General features: G+C 42.3%; 2 protein-coding genes across 2 annotated transcripts in view; one reads left to right on the top strand and one right to left on the bottom strand.

The window, feature by feature from the left end:
* The first annotated feature begins 8,699 nt into the window (after positions 1 to 8,699).
* Positions 8,700 to 17,033, top strand: Inpp5f (inositol polyphosphate-5-phosphatase F). Its single transcript, XM_013021917.1, has 6 exons — positions 8,700 to 8,882; positions 10,576 to 10,647; positions 11,574 to 11,647; positions 12,085 to 12,213; positions 12,747 to 12,834; positions 14,655 to 17,033. Exons 1-6 carry the CDS (start codon positions 8,827 to 8,829, stop codon positions 15,808 to 15,810), a joined length of 1,575 nt encoding a protein of 524 aa, XP_012877371.1. The 5' UTR covers positions 8,700 to 8,826; the 3' UTR covers positions 15,811 to 17,033.
* Positions 17,015 to 23,385, bottom strand: part of Mcmbp (minichromosome maintenance complex binding protein) — a 37,630-nt gene continuing 31,259 nt past the window's right edge. Inside the window, exons 16-17 of the mRNA XM_013021901.1 lie at positions 19,564 to 19,652; positions 17,015 to 19,176 (exon numbers count right to left, since the gene is read on the bottom strand). Of these exons, the coding sequence (XP_012877355.1) occupies positions 19,050 to 19,176; positions 19,564 to 19,652 (216 nt within the window). The 3' untranslated portion in view covers positions 17,015 to 19,049. The remainder of the gene's footprint in view (positions 19,177 to 19,563; positions 19,653 to 23,385) is intronic.

Genomic DNA, 23,385 nt, shown 5'->3' with positions numbered 1-23,385 from the left:
TTTTTTCTTTTTGCTTATGTGGTGCTGAGGAATCGAACCCAGGGCCTCATGCATGCAAGGCAAGCGCTCTACCACTGAGCCACCTTCCCAGCCCCACCCATTCAAATTTCTACAGGAGCCAAGTTCTATGACTCAAGTAGGCCACCGTTAGATCAGAGGGAAAAGTGGGCTATTCATGTTTATCTTGAAGGATGAACATGCATTATCTCTGGAGGCAAGTTTACTTCTTCCTAGGAGGTCAGTCCCATGTTGCCGTGTCTTCCAGTTTTTCAAAGGTATCTGGAAATCTGAAGTTTATTTTCCCTTGAGTTTGCTCTGTGACCTTGAACAAGTCACTGATTCCTCCATCTCATTTGTCCAGGCTGCTGAAAAAGATTGTCATGGGATTTATAATTTAGGGTTTAGAACATTCCTTGGTACATAGTAAATGCTGAAAAAATGTTTATTTTTTGTTAAAAATAAAATCTTTTTTTGGGGGGGGGGTCCGGTCGTGGGCCTGAACTCTGGGCCTGGGCGCTGTCCCTCAACTCTTCAGCTCAAGGCTAGCGCTCTACCACTTGAGCCACAGCTCCACTTCTGGCTTTTTTCCTTTTTGCTTATGTGGTGCTGGGGAATCGAACACAGGGCCTCATGCATGCAAGGCAAGTGCTCTACCACTGAGCCACCTTCCCAGCCCTAAAAATAAAATCTTTAGTTGGGCACCAATGGCCTATGCCTTTTAATCCTAACTACTCAGGAAGCTGAGATCTGAGGATAAATCATGATTCAAATCCAGTCTGGACAGGAAAGTCTGTGAGAATCTTATCTGTAATCAACCACCAAAAAGCCAGAAGTAGAGCTGTGGCTCAAGTGGTAGAGTACTAGCCTTGAGCAAAAGAGCTCAGGCACAGCAACCAGGCCCTGAATTAAAGCTTCATGACCAGCACCAAAATTAAAAAAAAAAAAAGTCTTTTGAAAATCCTATATAACTAGTCTTCATAGAATTTTAAATATAGATAAATATGGAAAGATAGTTTCTGGTACCTAAATTCTTCCTTTGTAAGCAGTAACCACTGTGGATAATAAGAATGATTTAGCTTACATTAGGAGGGTTTATTTTAATTTTCCTTCAAGGTAATATTACTTATTTATTTATGTATTTAATTTATTTAGTGTTGGTCTTGAGACCTGAACTCAAGGCCTGAATACTATCCCTGAGCTTTTTTTTTTTTTTTTGCTCAAAGCTAGGGCTATACTGCTGAATTCCACAGTTCCACTTCCAGCTTTTGTGTTATTAATTGGAGAGTAGAGTCTTATGGACTTTGCTGCCTGGACTAGCTTTGAACCATGATCCTTACTCAGATCTTAGCCTTCTGAGTAGCTAGGATTACAGGTGTGAGCCACTGGCACCTGGCTTGGTAGTAGCTTATTTTAGTTTACCACATGGGCTCATCAGATAGTTCATCATTTTAGATGAGTAATAAATATACAAAATGTTTTTTAATAATTAAGGACAGCAAGGTTTAGATGTCTAGTAAAAGCTGATGTTTAGAGAGACCTACTTTCTTCTTTGATTTTAAACTTCTTTGAGGTCCGTGTTCATACTTGTGTCTTCTGCAACAGCATTTTGTCACTAATACTCCCTGCAAATGGCCTAATGGAAGCATGTTCTTTCCAGCTTGTCAGTTTTTTATTAAAGCCTGCTGAGATTGGCCTGAATAGAAATAGTGAGGTTGGAATAGGGGAGGAAAGAGTCCAGACTTTCTTTGCCTTAACTTTAAATCAGTGTCTCTTCTTCTTTTTTTCTTTTTTTTGGGTCCAGTCATGGGGCCTGAACTCTGGGCCTGGGCGCTGTCCGTCAGCTCTTCAGCTCAAGGCTAAGGTGCTACCACTTGAGCCATAGCACCACTTCCGGCTTTTTTTTCCCCTGCTTATGTGGTGCTGAGGAATTGAACTCAGGGCCTCATGCATGCAAGGCAAGCGCTCTACCACTGAGCCACCTTCCCAGCTCACTGTCCCTTCTATAGACTTACTCTGATACCTGTATGGTGAAACACAGGAGAAACAAAACAATCTAAATCTTCATTGGATTGCTGTACCGGTGATTATAATGTGTAGTAAGGCATGGGAACCTCTGGTCTTCCTTTCTACTAATATCTACACATCCACACACAGATTGAATCCCTTCTTAACAGATGACAGAGAACATTAGGAAATCTGGTTTTTTGAATGCTTTACATACAGTTTTAGGTCTGAAAGTTGTTTTTGTGTTGTTTTGGTATTTGCTACAAGTATAGCACCATCTAACTGTAAAGCTTGATGCTACAAATAGCATGTTTAATTTTGGACATACTTTGGTCAAAGTCAAGTACTAGTGGGTACTTTAAATTAGTTATACTATTTGAAAAATATTTAAGTTATAATGTGGAAATAATAAAATCCTGGAAATCATAGAACCATGGGAAACTAGAATTCTAGAACTAAAATCCCCAAATTGATTTTGAAAACGTTCATATATTTGAATAAATTGTCAAAATGGCTTTTTCTTTGACAGGGTGACTTTACAAGAACAGGAGAAAGAAAGTTAGCAGGAGTTATGAAAGATGGAGTTAACTCAGCAAATAGGTATTACCTCAATCGGTTTAAGGATGCTTATAGGCAAGCTGTTATAGGTAAGGAATAGAAATGCTTTCTTTCCTTAAAATTTATTCCTTCTGTAACTAACATTTTACAGAAACAAGCTTCATTAACATAACTCATGTTTTGTAATGTACTTGTGTTTCTATATTGAGCTTCTTACCCAGTAAATCAGTTTTAGATTTAGACAAGATTAGAATTTGACAAATAATTTTGACTGGTGCAGTAAAAGAAACCATTTTATTTTCACAAGTATCTGTCAGTTTATTACTCAAGCTGAGGCTTCTGAAGTGGACAACAAAGTACCTAAGAGCTAAATACAAACTTATGTTGATTTTCTCATTACTAAGGCTGTACCATATAAACAGATGATTTTCTTTTTCTGTAAGCTATTTATCATATGTTCTTGTTGTGGACACATATACCATCCTTTTTCATAAGTTTGATTTAACAGGATATTAGGACAAGATAGATGGACCAATAGAATTCATACATTGAAATATTTTAAATTTAATGAAATTGTTATGTGTATAGGAGTAAATAACACCGTTCTGGATTTGACCAAAATGCAACATAGCTGACATGTGGTCCTGGGAATATTCTTTAAATTAAAAACTTTTTTTTTTTTTCAGTTGTGGACCTTGAATTCAGGGCATGGGCACTGTCCCTGAGGTCTTTTCATTTGAGGCTAGCACTCTAACACTCTGAACCACAGCACCACTTCCAGTTTTCTGGTGGTTAATTGGAGATAAGAGTCTTACAAGGACTCTTCTGCCCAGGCTGGCTTTGAACTGTGAGCCTCAGATCTCAGCCTCCTGAGTAGCTAGGATTACAGGTGTGAGCCACTGGTACCTTGTTTAAATTCAACTTTCACCTGATTATTTAGCATGAAACAGGATTTCCACAAAGGTCAGATAGGAATCGAAGGAATTTGATGTAATGAAGTTTGATTCAGGGCTGAAGACATAGCAAGACATAGCTCAGTGGTAGAGTGCTTGACGAGTGTGTATGAGGCTCTGGGTTCAGTCTTTAGTACAATTTTTAAAAAGTCATTGTTAAATATGAAGACTGCATGTTCTGTATGGTTAGGGAGTTGAATCTTAACAGGTTATTCAAGGAAAAATAAGATACCTTGACTCCGCCAGTTGGCCTAGCTACTCAGTTATGTCCCTGAGGATCGAGGTCCCGCTCTCAGTTCTGCTGTCTATCCTGTCAGCTTCATTCAGGTCCATACACTGGGTCTTTTCAAGGCTGAGAAGGAGAAATAACTACTGCTTTCCTTTTCAGGGCAGGGGTTGGTAGATGTTACCAATGTAGCTACTGCTACATCGTTCTAGTACCTTCACAGGGAATGAGATTCAATGACTTATTAAAGCCATTGCTGCATGTCCATCAGGAGGAGGTCAGCTTATCTATTCAGATATTTTACTTTTTAAATTGGCTTGTATTTTTATTATGGTTATTCATGTTCCTAGCCAGATAATTGTTGATATTTTCACTTACTATGGGTTATCCTTTTCCTGACATTATACTTTGGAGCATTGAAGTTTTTAATTTTGATAATGTCCAGTTCATCTATTCCTTATTTTGTTGCTTATGCTTTTGGTACCATCTCTAAAAAATTATGTCTAGGATCACAAAGTTCATGTTAATATTTTCTTCTATGAATTTTGTAGTTCTTATATTCTCTTTTGTTTTTTTAAATACTTTAGTAAACTAAGATGATCAACTCTTCTGCCCTAGATTTGATGCAAGGCATTCCAGTAACAGAAGACCTTTATTCCATATTTACTAAGGAGAAGGAGCATGAAGCTTTGGATAAGGAGAATCAGAGGAGCCACCAGGAGCTAATTAGTCAGCTCTTACAAAGTTATATGAAGTTACTACTGCCTGATGATGAGAAGTTCCATGGGGGCTGGGCTCTTATTGATTGTGACCCCAGGTGAGTTGGAGTTGGTGTCCGGGCAACTAACCCACTTAACTTCCCCATGTTTCTCAGTTGTCACAGTTTGAGCAGTTGCCCGTAGAGCTGTGAGCATGAATGCATGCTGTAGTTTCAGTATGGGGCTGTGCTAAGGCAAGTTTGCAAGGCACTTGTGTTAGGTGTATAATTAAAGAGGACCAAAAACAAAAAAACAAAACCCCCGAGAGAGAGAGAGAGAGAGAGAGAGAGAATATGTGTACGTGTATGTGTATGTGTGTGTATGTATCCCTCCTGAGCTTTTGTGCTCAAGGCTCACTCTGCCACTGGAGCCACAGCTCAACTATTTGCTTTTTGATGAGTAATTGGAGATGAGAGTCTCACAGACTTTGCCGCCAGGGTTGGCTTTCAGTGGTGATCCTCAGATCTCGGATTCCTGAGCAGCTAGGTTTACAGGCATGAGTCACTGGTGCCTGGCTTATTATTATTTTTCAGGAATGGTTCAAAATTATTACAATTTCATATGTCAGATTATGAGCACAATGCTTCTTGGGCATTTTCAGACCTTCCTTCACCCTTTCTGCATTTTCACCTTCGCATCCCTACCCACAAGTAACATAGCTCTTTGTTTTTTTGTTAGTCTTGGGACTTGAACTTGGGTCCTGGGCACTATCTCTGAGCTGTTATGCTCAAGGCTAGCTCTCCACCACTTTGAGTCACAGTATCATTTATGGTTTTTGAGTGGTCAATTGGAGATAATAGTCTCACCGGGACTTACTTGCCTGGACTAGCTTTGAACATCAATCCTTAGATCTCAGTCTTAATTATAGGTGTGAGCCACCAGTGCCTGGCTTTTTTTCTTTTTCTTTTTTTAAAAAAATTATGCTGATCCTAAGGCTTGAACTCAGGGCTTGGATACTGTCCTTGAACTTTTGTGCTCCAGGCTAGTGCTTTACCACTTGAGCCACAGCTCCACTTCTGGCTTTTTGTTAGTTAATTAGAGATAAAAGTATTCCAAACTTTCCTGCCTGGGCTGGCTTCCTACTGTGATCTTCAGATCTCAGCCTCCTGAGTAGCTAGGATTATAGGTGTGAGCCACCAGTGCCTTGCTTTTTTCCCCCCTCCTTTGTTTCTTTTTTCTTTTCTAATTGTGTTGGTCCTGGGGCTTGAACTCTGCCTGGACACTATCCTTGAGCTTCTGTGCTCAAGGATCCATTTTTGTGATATACTGTGCTGGTCACATAATTTTTTTGTTTTGTTTGGGGTCACTGTGGGGCTTGAACTCTAGGCCGGGGTGCTGTCCCTCAGCTCTTCAGCTCAAGGCAGGCATTCTATCACTTGAGCCACAGTGCCACTTCCAGTTTTCTGGTGGTTAGTTGGAGATAAGAGTCTCATGGACTTTTCTGCCCAGACTGGCTTTGAGCCGTGATCCTAAGATCTCAGCCTCATGAGTAGCTAGGATTACAGGTGTGAGCCACTGGCACCTGGCACATAGTTCTTTTTGTTGTTGCTGTTGTTGGTAATAGAGCTTGAACTCTGGGCCTAGGTGCTGCCCCTGATCTCTTCAGCTCAAGGCTAGATCTCTTCCACTTGAGCCATAATGCCATTTCTGGGGTCTCACAGACTTTCCTGTCCAGGCTGGCTTTGAGCTGCAATCCTCAGATCTCATCCTCTTGAGTAGCTAAGATTACAGGCATGAGCCACCACTGCCGGGTGCATAGTTCATTTGTAAACATAGTAGATATTGAATATAATGCCTGCATTTATTCACCTTCTTTCCTCCTTTTCTGTGCTCCCCTCCACTCATTCCCCCCCCCTCCAAAAAAAAACACACCAAACCAAAACAACAAGAAAATACTCTGTTTCCATTTCTTGGAATTCATTTTGATAAACTGTGCTTTAGATGTTCAGAGGAATTATGCCTTTAGATTCTTCCTCTTCATATATCCTCCTTTCCTCAGTTTATTTTTGTGTAAATACATAAAGCCCTGTATAAATTATCATCTTGAATTTTAGACCTAGCCTCCACTTATGAGAGAAAACATGCTGTTTGTCTCTCTGAATTTGGTTTACTCCTCTTAATATGATTTGTTCTAGGTCCATCCATTCCCCTGCAAATGACATAATCTTCTTTCTGATTGATGAGTAAAACTCCATTGTGTATAAGCTCTATATTTTTTCTTGATCCACTCATCTATTATAGAGCATCTGGGCTGTTTCCATTAAGTGGCCATTGTGAATAGTGCAGCAGTGAACATGGACGTGCAAGTGTCTTTACCATGTCCTGACTTGAAACATTCTGGTAGACACCCAAGAGTGGCACGGCTGGATCATAAGGAAGTTCTGTGTTTAGTTTCCTGAGGAATCTCCAAACCACCATGAGGCATGAGCCACCAGGGCAAAGCTATGTCTGGCTTTTCAGAGCTAAGAGCCTTACTTTCTTGGCCAGACTGGATTAAAACCATAATCTTCAGGTCTCAGCCATCGGAGTAGTGAGGATTGACAGGTGTAACATTGGTAGATTTACATCTGTGTCTGGACCTTTGCCCGTTTTACAGGTCGGATTATCCGCCAAGCTTCCCCAGTGTTGAGATTGCACACTCCTGCCACCATTTTTTCTTTTGCTGTTCACTTGTTAAATGTTACCAAGACTAGAACCATTGGGTCAGGCAGCTGAAGGGGGAATTGTGCACGTGCTGGTGCAGGTTCTCTTTGTGTTTCGTGTTCTGTGTATGGCACTTTGGTAGTAATTCTCATTGATCGGGGACCCTGCGGTGCTAAGTCCTCTAAGGACTGTCTTGGCACCTTGCTTCACTTTGGCCCCAGCGCCTTCCCCTCCGCACTGCGGCACGGGCGGAGCGGGCAGCGTTAGGCAGGTGCGGCAAGAGGAGAAAGCCGGCCGTTCCGACGGGGGGAGAGGGGTGGCCGGCTGGCTGTGCGCCCGGCGGGAGCTGTCCAGCGGGGGGCGCGGCACAGCGCGGCCCGCCCCGCAGGGACCCTGTGCCTGCCCCGCCGCGGCCTGCCCTGCCCTCCCTGACCTTTGCGTGTCCTTTCCCGCCATCCCGCTCCCGGGCCGCAGGACAGTCGCGGACTGGAGTGATTGACTCCAGTGACTGCGGGGAGCCGGGGAGCCGGGAGTTGCAGGGGCCGCTGCGTCCACCGCGGGGTCGGCCACCCGTTAGCCCCGAGCAGCCAGGGGTGCGGTAGCTCCTTCTCCCCGAGGCAGGGGGCCGGCCGGCAGCAGCGGGCGGCCGTGGCCTGCGCGCCCCTCCGGCCGCGTGCACGGAGGCGCGAGCTACCCCTCGCGGCAGCCGACCCCGACCCGGGTTCTCCCCCCTCTTCCCTTCCCAGGCCTCGGTGCCCCGCACTCCTCCGCCTCGGGCCAGGAGGTCCGAGCCCCCTTGGGACGTGGGCTGCACTGGACAGGACGCGCATGCGCCCTGGCTGCCAGCCGCATCGGGGAAGTGGGCGGCCGGAAGCTAGACGCGTCCCCTGGGCGGGGCTTGGCGGCCGCCGCAGCGCGTCCCGATTGCCGCATTCGCCGCATTCGCTGCAGGCGCGAGCTCAGGCTTGGACAGCTCCGGCTGGGCTTCGCGGCATCGACGGACGGACGGACGGACGGACGGAGCTAGGCGATGCCGCGCTCTCACAGGCCTCCGCCTCCCGCGCAGCGGGCTGCTGCTGCTAATGCCGCAGAGCCCAAGACCGACGGGGTTCTGGCCATGACTTTCAAGATCTTCCTCCTTTTTGCGGGGCTGATGGTCAAAGTTCCCGTGGGGCTGTATTTCTCCTGCAAACTGCTGCTTTTCCAGAGCCTGATGTTAATGTCCCCCGAAGACAGCGCCTTTTACGCGACTATCGTCGCCGTGGTCGGGCTCCATGTGGTGCTGGCGATTTTTGTTTTCATAGTGTGGAAGGAGGGCTTGCCTCAGTGGCGGGAAAACAAGAAGGAGTAGAGCGGCTGCGGCCGCGAGCGCGGGCGGGGACAGCCTTCGGGGTTTGCGTTTTCCTTCTTGTTCGCGTTAAACACGCTTTTCCTTTTTTGCGGGTGGGTGGAGGGTGGGCAGGGAGGGGAACTAAGTGTCTTGCTGCGGCCGAGACCTCAGTACAAATGCGGGTGGGGGGAGGGCTCACATTTTCCGACCGCCTGTTAACGTGCCAAGTGATTTTTGTTAAGGACATAATGTGTTTGACTGAGGATCCTGTGCGACCGATGTAAATATTAATGCCCAAATAGGAAGCTAGAGTAAATGTAGTGCTGTAGGAGTAGAATTTATTTCGTATTACAAATGTGTCGTGACGTAATTTTTACGGCTTGGCTCAAGCAGTACTTTTCAGAATGCATGTAAGTATCAATGGACAGAATTGGGTGGTATTTTGCCCTGTAATCCGGTATTATTCTCAGTGAAGCTGCCAGCATTGATGGATTTATAGTTTTCTTTTCCCCACTGATTGATTGATCAGTGCTTAAATTTTGGCTCTTAGAATTAATCTGAGTTTTATTGGGTTCTGGCATTTTACTTCATGAATGGTGTTTTTCCTTATACGAGATGAAAACTGAGGTGAATTTACATAAAGACAAGGTGCTCCTACTGGAGGGAACTGCAGTGGCGGGTTTGGTGCGCCCCTCCTTCCTGCAGCACCCGCTAAACAATGACCTCATTCTACTCAGATTAAGCTGGGGCTTAAGTTCCTGCTACAAAGAATTGTCTCCCCTATTGGTTTCTATTCATTTTTTTACTCACATTTTGATGGTAAGGTCTAGTGAATGACTGTAAATTCGTAAGGCAAGAATGTTCCTTCTTGCAGTGGAATTTGGCGACCAGTGATAATGCAGATTAATTACCTTGACAGAAAGGCCATTCATGTAGACTCATTAAAGTTTCATTTCAATTTGCATTCTATTTGTTGCTTATTTCTAGATTTTATGCTTTTCTTTTCGTACTAGAAAATGCTCAAGGGTGTATAATTCACGACAGTTTTAATGATTCATCCCATCGGGTTTTTTGAACTCGTATTTTAATATTTGATTTTGGAGTAGCCTTCCAAAAATGTTTACATGTACCTTGACAGCCAAGTAAATTAGTCTATAGCGAAAGAAATGGAATATAATTGGGCTTGTTCCATTTTTGCATATCGATATTATATTCGCATAAAATGTTTTAATGATACATTTCCCACAAGTGTAAAAATAATGGTAAATGTGCATTGTAAAATAATCTTGATTTCTTCTTCTCAAGCTCATATATTTTATTTTTCCAAATAATTGCCTTTTTACTGTTCATCTCCCCCCAATTTTCTTCCTCTCCTTCCTCCTCCTCCCCTTCTCCCTTTCCCTCTGCCTCCTCCTCCTTTGCCTCCTCCTCCTCCTTCCCCTCCCTCCTGCCTGCCTCCTCCTTTCCCTCCTCCTCTTTTCCCTCCTCCTCCTCCTTCCCCTCCCTCCTACCTCCTTTCCCGCCTCCCTCTTCCCTTCTCCTTCCCACACCCCTCCCAGACGGCTCCCCCCCACCCCCCTCCTCTGGCTACTTCTCAGCTCCAGCCCTTCTCACCACTAAGCCCTTCTCTTGTATGTGTTTTTCTTTGGTGGTGGTGCTTCTTTCATTGGTTGATTTTTGTTTTTTTTTTAATCTTAAATTATTTCCCAAGTGGATAGATTGCATTGCATTTATCTTCAGAATTAGTATTCATTCTTCAATTTTCTTTTTTGTTCCCCTGGCCAATTTTTTAAAAAATCGTAGTGGCCCTGCTGTAGGACTGTGCTTGACCAAAAGTGTGGATGAGGAGCTGGGAAGATGGCGCAGTGGTAGAGCACTTGCCTTGCATGCCTGAGACCCTGGGTTCAATTCCTCAGCACCACATAAGCAAAAAGAAAAAAACCGGAAGTGGCTCTGTGGCTCAAGTGGTAGAGCACTAGTCTTGAGCTGAAGAGCTGAGGGACAGCACCCAGGCCCAAGAGTTCAGGCCCCACGACCGGACCCAAAAAAAAAAAAGTGTGGATGAGATTGAAAGTATTTAATCCCTGTGTCTTGTTTGTTTAGCCTCACTGACGCCACTCACAGGGACGTGGATGTGCTTTTACTGCTTTCCAACGCTGCCTACTACGTGGCCTAGTAAGTTACATACTGACTTAAAGCTGTTTTTTAAACTTAAGGAAATTTCCTTTTCAGAATTTATGGCAGTTAAAAAAATTAAGACTCTGTTAATATATTATGAAAGCTTATGGAACCTAATATAATTACTCTTTTATCAGCTTGGTAGTTTTTAGAATAATAATTCATTGTGTTTATGTTTATATAACATTGGATTCTCTTAGCTAAAAATTGTTACCTTTCAAGCTTTGGGGTGTTACATGTATGTTTATCATTAGTGGCTGTATCCATCTGTATTATTACTACCCCTTTGTATTACATATATATTTATCATTAGTGTTCATACCACTTTGTATTACTGTAGCCATATTTGTTTCCTTGGTGCTTCTCCACCTTTTTTTTTTGCTGTTTCTGTGATCTGTGTACCATAGCTTGTGTGTATGTATGTCTGTATGCAAAAATAAGCAGCTTGTTGTGCTTACAGTGATATCATCAATAATGTGACTTCGGTTTGTCAATTCCATCTCCAGAAGGAGTACCAGTTAACAATACCATTACCAAAATATGAGCACTTGTATACTCCTGCTTTATCAGGATTGAGTTTTAACTCATATTTTCCAAGTAAATATTACTTCTGACTTTATCATATTTTAGCTATCACCCTAGATGCCTGTTGGCACAGCTCACATGTCATTGTCACTCCCAGTTTTGAGCATCAGATTTATCTGACATATATTCCCATATAAGAAGATTCAGTATATGTGTGTGTATGTGTTCATGTTTTGCTTGTTTTCGGTTTTTAATTTTATAGAAATTTTAACTATTTTAAATACATTGCACTGGGGATGATGTTAACTACACCTGTTAATTTGCTACTATTATATATACCTCAGCTGAGAAGCCAGATATGCTTCTGATTTTAATCCTCTGTTTCTACTCCCTTTAAGTTATGATGATGAAGTTGATAAAGTAAATCAATATCAACGACTAAGTCTAGAGGATCTGGAAAAAATAGAAATAGGTAAGTTTTAACATAGTGACTGCTTTACACAAATCAAATGCTCTTGCTCCCAGTTATAGGACATATTGTGTAGGCAACTAATAAAATATCTGTTGGAAACCAGAAAGAAATGAAATTCCAAGCAGTCTGTCTTTAGATTTCTTTTCTATTCTTTAGAGGTTAGTGATGGATGTAGTCTCATAGTACTAACTGTGTTTGTCTTATTTTCATGCTTTGTGAAGATAACCTGAGGGATCAAATAAGTTTCAATAAGACTAAAGAAGATAGCTGCATTCAGTCTGATAGTCACTACAAGCTTGCATTTTGCAGGCTGTTTATAGATTATGAAGAATAATATGGCACAAAGCTAATTGATGGGTATTTGTCAGCCATTTTGAAGTGAAAGAAGAAATGGATGTGAAAGATATAACTACGCATATATTCATTTGGGTTTTTAGGTCCTGAACCCACTCTTTTTGGTAAGCCGAAGTTCTCCTGCATGCGACTGCACTACAGATATAAAGGAGCAAGTGGTTATTTCCACACACTGAGGGCAGTGATGCGCAATCCAGAAGAAGATGGAAAAGGTGAAAGAAAGAATTCTGTGATAGCTTACTATCTACTCTTGGAAGTCTTGATGGGATGGGAGTGTTCTGTATAATGGCCAGCAGAATGAGAATTGGTCTGGGGAATGGTATTGTGATTTCAGACCTTGATAGAGCACTGTTTTCAGAAATCCAAAGAACCTATTGAAATGGCTTATTTAGTTTGAGGCGAGGACATGGGTACTTCTTAACGTGTTTGGCTCTGTATGAAGTCATTTGGGTTCCGGGGCTTTGCCGTCTTAGAAGCAGGAGTCAAGGACCTTGCCCGTTACATTCTCAGCTGTTGCCCTCCAGCACAATGCTTGGACAAACGGAGCTATAAGCTCCTAATCCTAGTTAATTCATTTCTGTTAAAATTTGATTTAGAACATTTAGAATTGGTAGTGGACAAAGTAGTACTTTTCTGTACATTAAAACTTGTATTTAAATGACCACAGAGTTCTCTTATGTGAATTAAAATGCTGTTTTGAATATGTTTATGGAGAAATTTGGAAGCAGTTATATTTGCATTTCAGATACCCTTCAGTGCATTGCAGAGATGCTACAGATCACCAAGCAAGCCATGGGACTAGATGTACCGATAACTGAGAAGAAACTTGAGAGGTAGGATAACACTTCTTCTAACCTTTGGGTGCTGATGATCAGACTCAGGCCTCATACAGGTAAATGTGCTGCCACTGAGCATCAGGCCAGCCTTAAAGTTTTAGTGCTTTAAAAGTCCTTGCAAATTGCTGGCTACTGGTGGCTCACACCTGTAATTCTAGCTACTAAGAAGGCTCAGATCGGAGGATGGTGGTTCAGTGCCATTCCAGGTAGGAAAGTCTGTGAGAGTCATATCTCTAATTAACTGGAAGTGGAGCTGTGGCTCAAAACTTGGAAAAGCTCAGAGAGAGTGCCCAGAGACGACCCCCTTCTCCCCCCCCCCCCCGCAGAAAAAAAGTATTTGTAAGGAGGAAGTGCGGAGAATCTATTATTGACAGAGGTGAGTACTGGATTTCTGAGTCAAAAGTAATACCTTTCAGGTTGAACTCTATATCTGTAATTTTTAGACTTACAGAGGGTTATATAAATAGCTCAGAGTGTTCCCATATACCTTCTCTATAGACTAACCCAATCTTAATACCACTACTGGGTGGTGCCAGGTAACTTGAGGGGATGGGATTGGGGAGAATGACGCAAGGGGTGATACTGACATTGGTCAAGATGCATTGTACATATAGACATATAAACTGATTTGTTGAAGATAGTAAAAATAAAATAAAAAATTTGGCTGGGTGCTTCCTAGCTACTTGGGAGGCTGAGATATGAGGATCATAGTTCAAAGCCAGCCTGGACAGAACAGTTTCTGAGACTCTTATCTCCAGTTAACCACCAAAAAACTGGAAGTGGCACTGTGGCTCAAAGTGGTAGAGCAATAGCCTTGAGCAAAAGAATTTAGGGACAGCATTCAGGTTCAAGCCCTATGACTGACCAAAAGAAAAGTTAAATGTACATAGTAATACTGACTGTCTGAACAAATGCTTAGCGAAGTGGTATTTTGAGAAGAATCATGACTTAATTCAGCTCAAAGATGTCAGAGAAACCCCAGCAGCCGTTTTGCCATCCAAATACAACTTGTGTGGCCACAGGTGAAACTGAAAGCACTGTATAGAGAAGATAGTAAAGTTTTTTGAATTTGGTAAGAGTGGCTATCAACATATTTTTGTGTCTAAAGTTTGTAGTTTTTTCCTCCTAGCGAGCCTTGACCAGGCTCCCCCATCCTCATTCCAGAGTGGGGAGGGCTATTTGATCCCCTAGAGGAAAATAATTCCATCTTCTATTAATGGAGAGAATGTAGTAGTTCTCTAACCTGTTTTTTTTTTTTTTTCCTGGTTAGTGAGCTTGTATCACCAAGGAAATTGGGCAGAGATACACAGACATTCGTAGCAAGTAACATGTAGACTTTTACCCTTTATTGCTGTCATGGTGGATGTCACTACAATGTTATTTGCTCATAGTTCCATCCCCGCACCGTGACTGTGTTACTCCTGCACTACCCAGTGTGGTAACCACTCAGCACAGGGGCTCCGAAGCCATGGCGACGCAACCAGTCTCAGTATGGTGTGCCATACCACACGTCAGCCATCTTAGATTTAACAAATTTTAGAGATAACAAAATGTTTACTGCTGGTTTATATGTTGGAGGGATAATGTTTTATATATATTGGATTAAGTAAAATGGTACTAAAAACTAGTTTTCTTTTTAATGTAACAATATGTATCTTGTGTGTTTCTTTCTGGCAGTGGTATTTCAGTGTCAATCCTATGGGAGTGTTCCAAAGAAACTGGGACCAGTTTAAATCAGCAAAACATTTTTACTTAGAAATTGGAATGGGTCTTTTGGGTTCTCTGGGAAATTAACCTTTTCTCTTTCTGATTTGTAGGAAGAGCAGTAAACCTCATGAAGACATCATGGGTATCAGATCTCAGAACCAAGGCTCTCTGGCCCAGGGGAAAAAATTTTTACTGAGCAAATTTTCATCTCTAAATCAAAAAGTAAAGCAGACTAAATCCAATGTAAATATTGGCAACCTACGAAAGTTAGGAAACTTTACTAAGCCTGAAATGAAAGTGAACTTTCTAAAACCAAACTTAAAAGTCAATCTTTGGAAATCAGATAGTAGTCTTGAGACTATGGAAAGCTCAGGGGTGATGGAAAATAAGGTCCAGGCAGAATCTGATGGGGACATTTCTTCAGATAATGACTCCTACCATTCTGATGAATTCCTTACAAATTCCAAGTCTGATGAAGACAGGCAGCTCGCTAATTCTTTAGAGAGTGTAGGGCCGATAGACTATGTTCTTCCTAGTTGTGGTATTATTGCTTCGGCACCTCGATTGGGCGGTCGGTCCCAGTCTATTGGCAGCACTGATGTGAGCATTCATGCTCCCACAGAGATTCCTTGTGATCATGAAGGTGCACTTGGGAAAGGCCAGGAGTCTCCTTTGAAGAAAAGTCCCTCTGCTGACAACATACGCCTCTTGGCTGGTTTTGCGAAACCTATGGATATTTACTGCCACAGATTTGTGCAAGACGCACAAAACAAAATGATGGAGCTGTCAGAGAGCAGCTCTGTGTCTCAGCGAGCTAGAGAGGAAGGAAACCAGATGACCAACCAAGTTTCTAAAGAAGAATCCCAACCAGAATCAACAGAACAGACCCCTTCCCGACCATCGCAATTAGATGTGTCTTTTTCTGGGACTGGCACACAGTTTTTGTCAGTTGAACCAGTGCATGCAGTTGTAGCTCAAAAGACACCCAGCTCCAGTTCCAGCATGCTGGAACTCGAGGCAGGGCTTCATGTAACTCCTTCTCCTTCAGAGAGCAGTAGCAGCAGAGCAGTCTCTCCCTTTGCAAAAATTCGAAGCTCTATGGTGCAGGTTGCCAGTATTACTCAGGCTGGCCTAACCCATGGGATCAACTTGGCAGTGGCAAAAGTTCAGAAGAGTCCTGCAGAACCGGAGATGGTTAATGAAATCCAGCAGAATGAACTTAAAAACATGTTTACACAATGCCAGACACGAATAATTCAGATTTAGGTTTTAGCTACCAAAAACAATCCCATGGTTTTTATTTGTGAATTTAGGACGTGTTTCATTTCATGTATTAAGCTAATTTAGCTTGTACTATCTGGATCTAGGATTCACAAATTTTAATTATGCTTATTAGTGTTTAAGAGGAGTCTGAATCTGAGCAGACTTCCAGATTCCTCTGTAAGGCCATCCTCCTAATTGGGTACACCTGACTAGCTTATCCACTGCGGATTAGTTGGGTCTGCTGAAGGATTTCAGGTACAGGTCACTTGGACGGAACCTGAGGGGGGATTTGGGAGGGTATCGATGGTTAGTCAGTGAAATAGATACCATCTGGGTCTGAGCCCACTCATGAGGTTAGCATTTTTCTATGTGTCCATTTCCCTAGAGATACATTTAGTTTTTAGTGACTTATAAATGTTTGTTGCTGGTAATGTAGAAGCATCTGAAAGTTTATTGAGGATTAACACTACAGTCAAATGTATTCTCATTTGATCCTAATTTTCCTCATACTCTACTCGAACAGTATATTCTGCCACCCCTAAATCCAGGAGCACTGACTTGCCAGTCATACAGCGAAACAGGCACATTATATGTGAACTGCAGCAGCTGTTAATCTTCATTTTGCTCTGCTTTCAGGAACATAAGAATATATATATATTGGCTCCTGGGAGTTCTAGAAGGAAGTCTTCAAGTTTCAACTTTTTTCCCAGGGGGTATTCTTCAACATTTTGTGCAGACTAACACAACTATTGAAAATTTAGTCTAAAGCACAACTGCTAAAACTGGTTTTTCTGATGTTAACTGACCACACCAATGCCGCCTCCTCTAGAACTACAATAAGAGTCGCACGCCACATTCCAGCAGGCATTGGTTTCTCTGGTGTCTTAGAGCCTTACTCTGTGCGGTGATTCTCAGCTGAACATTATGTCTGTTGTAACTTTGATAAGCATTCCACTTTTGTTATTTATTTGTGGTTTCATTTTTTGAAGTGTCTAATCTTGTGACTTAAAATAAAGACCATTGTAATTAAAGCAACAATGGGCATGCAAATTTCCTTGTATAACATTTATAAAGGTTTGATTTTATGTAAAAGTTCAGAAATGGTCAGTGTGTCATAACAGAACACTTATTCTGAGCTTTTCCAGTTACCTTAACCCTTTGAAGTGTTAATGAAATGAATCACAAACCAAATTCTGAATCCCAAACATTAAAAACTGAATGCTTTATTCTGTTCTGATCAACTTTTCATCTGGGTGTTGGAAATAGGCTGGGTTCCACAACACACACACAAAAATAGAAGCCAAAGTCAGCAAGAACTATGCGTGTTTATGTTCCATGGACATGAGTTACAAAGGTTTTTCAAAGTTAAAGTTGTTTTAAGGCAATGCTTATTTCCAAGCAGGGATCTACAAATGTTTATTCAGCAGGACTGACATCTTGCTGTCAATCTTAGCATTGTCCTGTGCCCCTGCCCATGCCTGGTAACAGTTTTCCAACAGAATACAGACAGAGCTTTCCAACATAGAGGATCACATAGGAGGCTGCACCTTGTAATTCAGGAAAAACAGCCCACAGTACTGGTAACTTGGGAAGTTTTATTTACAGGAAAGAGGGTTCAACGGAACTTTTCTGTAAGAAAGACCAAGCAAAATTATGATTTCTTTGGTACATTACAATTTACATTGGCACAGTTAGACGCATGGTAACTAATTACCTGTTTTAGAACAAAGGAAATACATCTTATTCTCACAAATCCAGTTTAGCATTTTATATTTCTAAAAGTGTAAGGATGGGTTGTCTACCAGTAATAAAAATGAAAAAGTTAAATCCTAATATAAACATTATTTACATTAGTTTATAAAAATAGCTTTGAATTTAGGAAAAGAATGGTGAACTAGTATTTTTACTTCCCTTCATTAAGCATGATTCCTTGATTTTTCAAGGCTGACCCTGTTTCCTTGGTGTTAACAATGTCAATGCCTTCCTTATAGGAAAAACACAATAAGGAATCATTTAATGTTTCCAGCTGTGAGAGTTACTAAAAGAAATTTTAAAAAGTCACCTTCTCATCTTCCTGAACATTCTGCTGCCACAATTATATTACTGTATTAGTTTGCTTTCTTTCCTATAAGTAATGGTACTTTTTATTCACGTAAAAATTTGTGTATTGAAACAAATTTGTCTGGGGAAAAAGCACTTGTTTTAGAATTTACTGGAGTAGCAGATGTTAACTGTTCTAACACATTTGGAACTGATAAACTCCTAGAAAGTTTTAAGTCCAATATAATCATCAAAGCCAAGTAAATAACATTTGTGAAGAAAATAATTAAAAATCTTTTTTCCTAGGCTGGGAATGTAGCACTTGCCTAGCATGTTCAAGAAGACCTGGCTTCAGTCCCCAGAACCCCAAAAGAAACTTTGTATTTAGTTTACTGTTTGGTCTTTTCATATTTGGGCAAGCTGCCATGGATGAGCGAGCGTTCCCTTCCGCCTCATAAACAAACGTCCCCAAATGTGCTGAAGGCATGAGGAAAATGATAGCTTCATTTATTCCACACAAAGGAATCTTATCCTTTTATGAAGAAAAAAAACAGTAATAACAGTTATTTCTTTCAGATCACCTGGAAAAAATTAATGGGTAATCCTAAGAATTTCTGGAAGTATTACCTGTAAAATCAAAGTGCAGGAGCCACTTCCGTGTAAAAGGCTAGTTTTCCAGGCGTGTTAACCGCAGTTAAGTGGAAAAAAGTTTCTGTGGCCAAGTATTTGAGGAAATACTGAAGGATTCACAGGTGAATCAATGGTAAGCGCACTTCACTTGCCATACTTAAGACTACTGCACATGCTCAGGCCCACTGAGAATTACTGGAAAGAAATATGAACTAGGATTATGAAGTGCACAATTTCTCCAACTTTGAAATGGCAACAGTTCTGTTTAAATGAAGTTGTACTGGCATATCAACAGTCTGGCCTGTGGGACTTAGCTGCAGTTAAGGAAATGCTATAGCCAGCAACCTTAATCAACATTAAACCTTTAATATCAAATACAATTTTGTACATCATTACTAATTTGTATAGTTATAAAACAAACTTCAAAAGCTCCATAAAATCAGTAAGGAAAAAGCCCTTACTGAGTATCATATAAACATCAGGTGTTACCAGGCTTGATTTCAGGAAAAGTCAATTGTTTTTATACAAATTGTCTATAAAACAACGTGGTATAAACGACGCCACTCAGGACTTCACAGTTCATTCCCATTCACACACTTCTGCTGCTGCAGCCTGTTTCTTCTTAAAGACTCCAGCTGCTTTGCTCTGAGCCACCGCTCTCTTGACAGTGTTGTCTGACCAGCACTGAGGGACAGAAACCTGGTTTGAAACAAACAAATTTAAGTATAGAGCCAGGCTAGTGCCTTCAAACACCGAAGACCCAGGGACACTGTGAAAACAGGTCAGACTGGGAAACAAGAACATCTGGTAGCTCCAACATTTCAAAGCTAAGTTAAGATTTCTTCAGGAGTCCCTCCGAATTTCAAGTGGAGAGCAGCTCGCTGAGGCTCAGGGACAGGCAGGATGTCCGTTCTGCTGACAAGGGCATCAGCCGAACTCAACAACTCCTCAATGCGCCCTTTCAGAAACTGCTTTTTAAAGAAAAATCCTTTTGGTTTTTAGAAGTCTGCTTCAGTGTTTGACACATAAATAAATGAAATATGATGCAGTTTCTCAAACCAGCCATTCCAAACACGCAGGACTTACCGTGCTACCACGAGCAGCTGGTGGAGGTCGTCCGCGGTGATGCTCTGAGGGTCGTTCTTCCGCATTTCCACGAAGTCATCCTCCACTGCCTTTATCAAAAGACAAATGCACTTTGAAAGATTCCTTTAAAACTGAAATATTCTTTTTTTTAATTAAGTTTTTTATTGTGAAAATACTGTACAGAGGGGTTACAGTTAAATGAGCAAGGTAATGAGTACATTTCTTATCAAGCATTGTTGCCTCCTCCTTTATTTTTCCCCTACCATCCCTTCCCTCCTACCTCAACTACTTCCTACCTTTCCTTAAATATTCTTAAATTAGTTCCTTGATTTTTCTTTTTGTTTTCTTTCTTTTTGGTCGTGGGGCTTGAACTCTGGGCCTGGACACTGTCCCCGAGCTCTTCAGCTCAAGGCGAGTGTTCTACCACTTGAGCCACAGTGCCACTTCTGGTTTTCTGGTGGTTAATTGGAGAGAAGAGTCTCATGGACTTTCCTTCCCTGGGCTGGCTTTGAACTACAATCCTTAGATCTTAGCCTCCAGAGTAGCTAGGATTACAAGTATGAGCCACTGGCAGTTCCTTGGTTTTCTAAGGAAAAAGAAACACGATCCTTTGGCTAATGAAAAACTGAGAATATTGACTGAGTGCCAGTTACTACTCATGCCTGTGAACTCAGGAGGCTGAAGTTTGATGATGGTGGTTTGAAGCCAGCCTGAACACACAATGTATAAGGCTCTTATCTCCCATTAACCAGCAAAAAAGCTAGAACTGGAGGTATGGCTCAAGAGGACATGCCAGCTGTATGTGAAAAAGCCAAAAGAGACCAAGAGGAGGCTGTAACTTCAAGTTCTGGTTAAAAACAAAAACAAAAAAACCCAGAGGGTGAGATCTGAGGATCATGGTTTGAAGCCAGCACTGGCAGGAAAATCTGTAAGACTCTTATCGCTAATAAAGTAGCAAAAAAGCTAGAAGTGGAGCTGTGGCTCAGGTGGTAAAGCACTAGCCTTGAGTAAAAAGCAGCTCAGGGACAGCAGCCCAGACCCAAAATTTAAGCTCCAGGACCCAGGGGGAAAAATGTATGTCAGAGCTGGGCACTGAGGGCCACATGTAATGCTAGCTATCTGGGAGGCAGAAATGGGGAGCACTATGCTTCTAGGTCATCCCAAACAGAAAGTTACTGAGACTTCTCAACCAAGAACTGGACACAACGGTGAGCGCTGGCTGTTTATCTTAACTATGACAGGAAGCCTAAATATAGGCAGATGGTAGCCTAGGCAAAAGTCAGACCTTATCTCAAAAATAAATAATATGGTTCAAAGCCAGCCAGCCAGCACTGGAAAAGTGATTCCATCTCCAAAATAACCAGCCAAAAGCTGGGCTGGCTGAGCACCAATGGCTCACTGCTGTCATCCTAGCTATTCAGGAGGCTGACACCCAGAAGCTCTTGGTTTGAAGCCAGCCCAAGCAGAGAAGTGTGAGGCTCCATCTGCAATTAGCCAGTCAAATGCTGGACTAGTTTAAACGTCAGTATCACCAAAAAGACCACCAGAAAGAAACAGGGTTGGAAATGTGGGAGGGGCACCTGCCCAATTAGCTTGAATTCAAACTCCAGTACCATTAACAAAAGAAAACAAAATAGAAGGAATTAGCCTTGGCTCTTAAACCTTGAAGTGAGCGAGATGCTTGCTATAATCTGAGCAGCACTTAGACAAGAGAAACAGGTGGTTTTTGTGGTGAGCTTTGTGACATTTTCCTCGCTCCATTTAGTCTGCCCCTACCCTGCAGCGACAGCTTTGGAAAGCACCGCGCCCGGCCATCATGGAGAAGGCACAGCGTGGCCTCCTGGAAGCACCCTCCTGCAATGCTGTTGTGCCTTGATTTGCAGCCTGCCACGCGAGCAGCTGCTTGCTTCATCACCCGGGCTGCCTGAGACACTATGGGTGGCAACAAGTAACAAACTACTGAGATGGCCAGCAGGGCGGGGATGGAGATCCACAGTGCTGGGCTTACCTAGAATGGGCAAAACCCTGCACCAACACCCTAGTACTATGCAAAAGAAAAGGAACACATGAGAACAGTTTCATGAAATAGCTATGGATAAAAAAGACAAACGTTTTAAAAATGGAGCAAATTCTGGAGTTAATATATGTAAAAGACAAAAGAAACAAAAACAATCTAATCTAAAAAAGAAAAACTAGAGGAGTTCAGGTGATTGAGTGAACAGGCATAAGAATCAGTGAACAACATCATAATGTGTTGACTGAGATGATATGGCCTGTGGAATAGAAAGAAAGTAGAAAAGAATGTAGCCCTGAAGACCCTACATACCAGCCACAGTGCCGTCATGCACACAGTAAGTGCGCCAGAGGAGTGTGTGTGCGGGGGAAGGAGTCGGAAGTTTAAAGAAATATGGGGCTGGGAAGGTGGCTCAGTGGTAGAGTGCTTGCCTTGCATGCATGAGACCTTGAGTTCGATTCCTCAGCACCACATAAATAGAAAAGGCCGGAAGTGGTGCTGTGGCTCAAGCGGTAGAGCACTGGCCTTGAGCTGAAGAGCTGAGGGACAGCACCCAGGCCCAGAGTTCAGGCCCCACGACCGGATCCCCCCCCAAAAAAAATTCTGCCCAAACAGCCAGGCCTTGGTGTTTATACCTGTAATTGTAGCTACTCAGAGGGCTGAGATCTGGGGATTGTGGTTCAAAGCCAGCCCAGGTGGGAAAGCCTGTCAGACTCTTGTCTCCAGTTAACTACCAGAAAAAAAACAGGCACAGAGCTGTGGCTCAAGTGGTAGAGCACCAGCCTCGAGCAAAGAAGTTCAGAGAGAGTGCCAAGGACTTGAATTCAAGCCCCAGGACTGGTACACCAAAAAAAAAATTCTACCAAAACAGTGTAAATACTTCATTATATTTATTCAAATATGGTGATTCATAAAGCTGACTTTTAGCAGTGGCGTCTTTAGAAGAAGATGAAGTCCATGAGACTCTTATCTCCAATTAACCACCAGAAAACAGGAAGTGGCACTGTAGCTCAAGTGGTAGAGCGCTCGCCTTGAGCTGGAGAGCTGAGGGACAGCGCCCAGGCCCAGAGTTCAAGCCCCACGACAAAAAAAAAAAAAAAACTACATTGGCAAAACTAGTGGCTCGGTGGTAGAGTGCTTGCTTTGCATGCAGGAGTCCCTGGGTTCGATTCCACAGCACCACATAAGCAGAAAAAGCCGGAAGTGGTACTCAACAGGTAGAGCGCTACCCTTGAGCTGAAGAGCTCAGGGACAGCGCCCAGGCCCAAAGTTCAAGCCTCACAATGGACAAAAACAAAACAAAACAAAAACAAAACTAGCCTTAAGAAGAAATTAATAATCTGAGGTTAGTAAAAAGATAAAGAAAAGCTGCCTGAGCAGACATGTCTTCAAGAAACAAAAGAAAGTCTTTGGGCTGAAATGAAAACATATTAGGCAGTGAGGTAAACCCACATGAAGATAAAGAACATCAATAAAAAAGTTTTAATTTTTGGGTTGAACTCAGAGCCCTGAGTTTGCTCTACAGGCATTACTGGTGAGCCATGCCTTCAGGACTTTTTTGCATTGGTTATTTATTGATTGATTGCTGGCCTGGGCCCTGTCCTTGAGGTCTTTTGCTCAAGGTTAGCACCCTACCACTAAGCCACAGCACTACTTCTGATTTTCTGGTGATTCTTTGGAGATAAGAGTTTCATGGACTTTCCTGCCTGGGTTGGCTTTGAACCACAACCCTGAGATCTCAGCCTCTCCAGTAACTAGCCTTACAAGTGCAAACCACTGGAGCCCGGCTTACACTGGTGGTTTTTGAG

Source organism: Dipodomys ordii, unplaced genomic scaffold (assembly GCF_000151885.1).
Source record: "Dipodomys ordii isolate 6190 unplaced genomic scaffold, Dord_2.0 Scaffold58, whole genome shotgun sequence".
Classification (NCBI taxonomy): Eukaryota; Metazoa; Chordata; class Mammalia; order Rodentia; family Heteromyidae; genus Dipodomys; species Dipodomys ordii.
Note: the sequence above shows the minus strand (reverse complement) of the source record. Positions and strands in the feature narration are given on the sequence as shown.